This window comes from Apteryx rowi, unplaced genomic scaffold (assembly GCF_003343035.1).
Source record: "Apteryx rowi isolate R43461 unplaced genomic scaffold, aptRow1 scaffold_1900, whole genome shotgun sequence".
Classification (NCBI taxonomy): domain Eukaryota; kingdom Metazoa; phylum Chordata; class Aves; order Apterygiformes; family Apterygidae; genus Apteryx; species Apteryx rowi.
Window position 1 is genome coordinate 4,939 of NW_020448198.1, and position 3,694 is coordinate 8,632.

The 3,694-nt window shown below is 61.8% G+C and overlaps 1 protein-coding gene across 1 annotated transcript in view; it reads left to right on the plus strand.

The window, feature by feature from the left end:
- Positions 1-2,870, plus strand: part of LOC112964467 (butyrophilin subfamily 1 member A1-like) — a gene marked incomplete at its 5' end in the record, with an annotated part of 5,075 nt that extends 2,205 nt beyond the window's left edge. The window contains 5 exons of the mRNA XM_026062625.1: positions 204-260; positions 659-685; positions 908-934; positions 1,992-2,018; positions 2,335-2,870. Of these exons, the coding sequence (XP_025918410.1) occupies positions 204-260; positions 659-685; positions 908-934; positions 1,992-2,018; positions 2,335-2,870 (674 nt within the window). The remainder of the gene's footprint in view (positions 1-203; positions 261-658; positions 686-907; positions 935-1,991; positions 2,019-2,334) is intronic.
- Positions 2,871-3,694: the final 824 nt, after the last annotated feature.

Genomic DNA, 3,694 nt, shown 5'->3' on the forward strand with positions numbered 1-3,694 from the left:
CCTGAAATGTCTCCGGAGCATGACCCCATGCCCTGTCCCATCCCATGGGACACACCAGGTGCCCACCAAGAGCCCAGCTTGGTGGTCCCTGGTCAGGGGGGTGGCAGCATCCTGCCTGCTGGATGCAGGGATGAGTCCTGCAGGAGTGACCTGCTACTGCAGGCTTTGTGCCATCTAATGGAACATCTCTTGCTCCTCTGCAGCCAAGGGGAGGGCAGCTGGCAGGAAAGTGGAGCAGGAGGCAGTTCTCCTGGACAAGGGTAGGTGTCCTGTGCCTCCCGCCATGCCTTGTGCCTCCTCGTGCTCCACGTGAGGCCAGCAGTGCCAGTGCCATGCAGGGAGCTGGGCTGCGTCTGCCCAGGCCCCTCACTGCTGAACGGGTGCCCACACTGGGGGGCGGCATGGCCAGCGAGGGTGCCACGAGCCCCTCTGCACCATGGGCAGGGTCTGGCCATGGGGCCACCCCGGCGACATGCTCCAGCACCTCCAGCTGCATTGGGCTCTGCAGACCCTGAGGATTACCCCAAGGCACTGGGGGCACCTCTGGCCCCACGTGGGGTAGGCTGTGGGATGCCTGCACAGCCCTTGCATGGCACGCATCTGGCACCTGTCCCAGGGGCTCTGCTCTACAGACAACACCTCCTTCTTCCTCTTGCAGATGCGCTGCTGAAGACCATGGAAGCAGGTACTGGGAGTGCCCCTGGGTGCTGGTGGGTCTGCTCCTCCTCAGGGAGAGATGAAACTGCCCCCCTGGCTATGCCAGCTCTCATGGACAGGGTCAGGGCAATGCCCAGCTCAGGTCCCCACCTGAGAAGAGAAGCACCTTGGTGCCCRATGTGCTGCCCCACCAGGGGAGCAGCCCCGGCTCGTGGCCATGCCCCTCATTCCTCCTTCTCTTCCCTTCCAGAGAACATGGATCTTCGCAAGTGGAAAGGTGAGCTCTGCAGAGAAGGAAAAGGGGAGCTGACAAAAAAGCATGGGGTGCGATCCTGATGAACCCTCAGCAAGGCTGAACATCTCCTGCAGGCTCCCATGGGCGGGTTGGGGCTGACCGGGGATCAGCCCCCAGAGAGGAGGCTCATGCACGACACCACACAGAGCTCCAGGCACTTTTCCAGCTTGTCCACTCTGCCCCCCTGCCATCTGACCCACGGCACAGCACCCAAAGCACTCACCGAGGGAGACAACAAGGGCGGGACTGAGGCTTCTTTCCCAGAGCCCTCGTGCAAGATGAGTAGTCCTCACTCAGCACAGCCTCCCAGGAYTGCCAGAGCAGGCCTCAGCAGCTTACGATGAGGGCCAGAGGGCCCCAGGCAGCTCAGGGCTGGGCACAGTGTCCCCGCAGTAAAAAGCTGTCCTGGAGCATGGTGAAGGACAGATTGGGGGGAGCTCCTGGCTGTGGTGCAGAGTGCATGGGGAGTCTAGTGGCTCCATGTCCCCTCCAAGCTGTTGCCACTGCTCATGTTTGGCTGGAACCAGGGGCAGCCAGGTGGGGATGTGCCCGGAGAGGTGCAAGAGGAATCGGGTGGCATCCGTGGGGTGCAGGAGGGCTGCAGGCAGCACAGGCAAGGGACCTCCTGCCAGCGTGACTCGAGGAGGGGTGGGCAGTGCCCACGGGGCTGCCGGGAGGGATTGCAGGTGCTAAAGACCCTCTTTTCATTTCAGAGAGAGCCACCGAAGAGCTGGGTAAGAGCCGATGCTTTGTGGCCTTCTCCATGGAGTCTCCTGCACCCACGTGCGCGCAACCACCCCCACCCCAGCACTGTCTCCCACCTCCTGCCCAATCCCTTGGCCAGGGCTGGTCATTGCCTGTTGCCCAGGAGGTGCCCGGGTACCCGCAGACCCAGGGAGGGGCCTGGCCCTGGCAACACGGGGCTTTTCCCGTCATCCCCTGCCCCACAAAAGCCATCCCAGAGCTTCCCGGACTGGGGCCCCTGCACCCCCACCCTCACAGCCCCTCTCCTAACCATGCCCACCCTTTTCCTTTGCAGCTTTCCGAAAGGCACGGAGCTACCAGGGTGAGTGCTGGGTCTGGTGGGAGCTGCAGGGGGTGCAGCCACCCAGGAGGGGGGTGGGTGGAGGGTGCTTGTGGTGCCAAGTCTGGATCACACCAGCAGCTTGTGTCCGTTTCCTTGCACTTGGATCTGTGAGGGGATGCTTGGCTGGGATCAGAGTGGCACAGCCCAGTGGGTGGCACGAGGCCATCAGGTCTCTGCCCACTCTCCATCCCCCCGGGTGTGTGGGCAGGACGAGTCCGGGGACTGCCCTTCCCTCTGGGGCTGGTGGACCCCAGCATGCCCCACAGATGACAGCACTGTTCTGCTCTCTCCACAGTGGCCATCACCCTGGACCCAAGCCACCAGCACCCTGAACTCATCGTGTCAGAGCAAGGCCAACGTGTCCAGTGCCAGCCCTCCTCGCTGGGGCCAGCTCCCCGCATTGCCGTGGGGCACCAGGGGTTTGCATCCCAGAGGGCTTACTGGGAGGTGGAGGTGGGRGATGGGGAGGACTGGGAGCTGGGGGTGCTGAGCGAGAGCACCAGGGCCCAGGTGAGACGAGGGGAGGTGGAGGAACGMCCCAAGGAGGGCTTCTGGGCCCTGSGGAGAGCTGGCGGACGGTACCACCCCCTCGAGGCCGACACACTGCTGCAGAGCCAGGAGAAGGCAGTTGTCATTGGGGTGTATCTGGATGGAGAAGAGGGGAAACTCATGTTTTATAATGTTTTCCATATGGTCCTGATTGTGGACATCCCCGTGCCTGACTCGGAGACGCTCTACCCCTTCCTCAGCCCTGGCCCTGCCATGGGGGGAGTCGCCGGGGATCCCCTCCGCATCTGCCCCCCAGCGACTGGGATTTCCCACAGCAATTAGTGCCGAAGAGATATGCCAAAGATGCCCAGAGCAAGGACACTACAGATCACCATGACCATGCCGTGCAGAAAGGGTGCGGAAACAATTTGGGACCATCTTCAGCAAGTCCGACCCCCATCATCTCCTCCTGCAGTGACTGAGAGCTGCAGGAGTCCCAACAGCTGCATCCACACCCATCCCAAAGGCCTGGGGAGCTTCGGGGTCCCCAAAACGGAGACAAAGCTGGGATCGCAGCAGAAACCACTGAGGAGAAAAGCTCCTCGCACCCCACCAGGTGCCCAGAGTCAGAGAACAAAGGTCAGGCATGGCCTCAGTAGCATTGCTCCTGGGGTCAAGACAGGCTGGCCACCCCCGCAGAGCCAGCCCCAGCTGCTGGTGAGGCCAGGTGGCTTTGGGACAAGGGACATCCCTCCTCATATGGGGAGATAAATGCAGTGGGGAGGGGGGGCAGCGGGTGGACAGGGCTGCTGGCGAGGGGATGTGCAGTGCCCAGGACTAAATCTGGGGTGCCCCACACTCATTTGCAAGCTTTAGAGTAGGAAAGTTTGAAAGCTTCTTTCCACTTGCAATTCCCAAATACAGCAATCCTTTCTGCACCTTCCTATGCCTCTTGTGTCTCACTGAACCTCTCCCCATGGCTTCTGTCAAGAGTTTTCCTGCACATCTCCCCAGGTCTGCGTGCATGAGGCTGTATGTCCCTGTACCCACAGCAGCTCCGCACACCACGTGCTCCATGTGCAGAGCCCTGTCCACCTGACTTAGTTTAGTGGGTGCCACAAACACATTTGGAGCATGCCACAGGCACAGGCTGAGGGTCGGGGTGT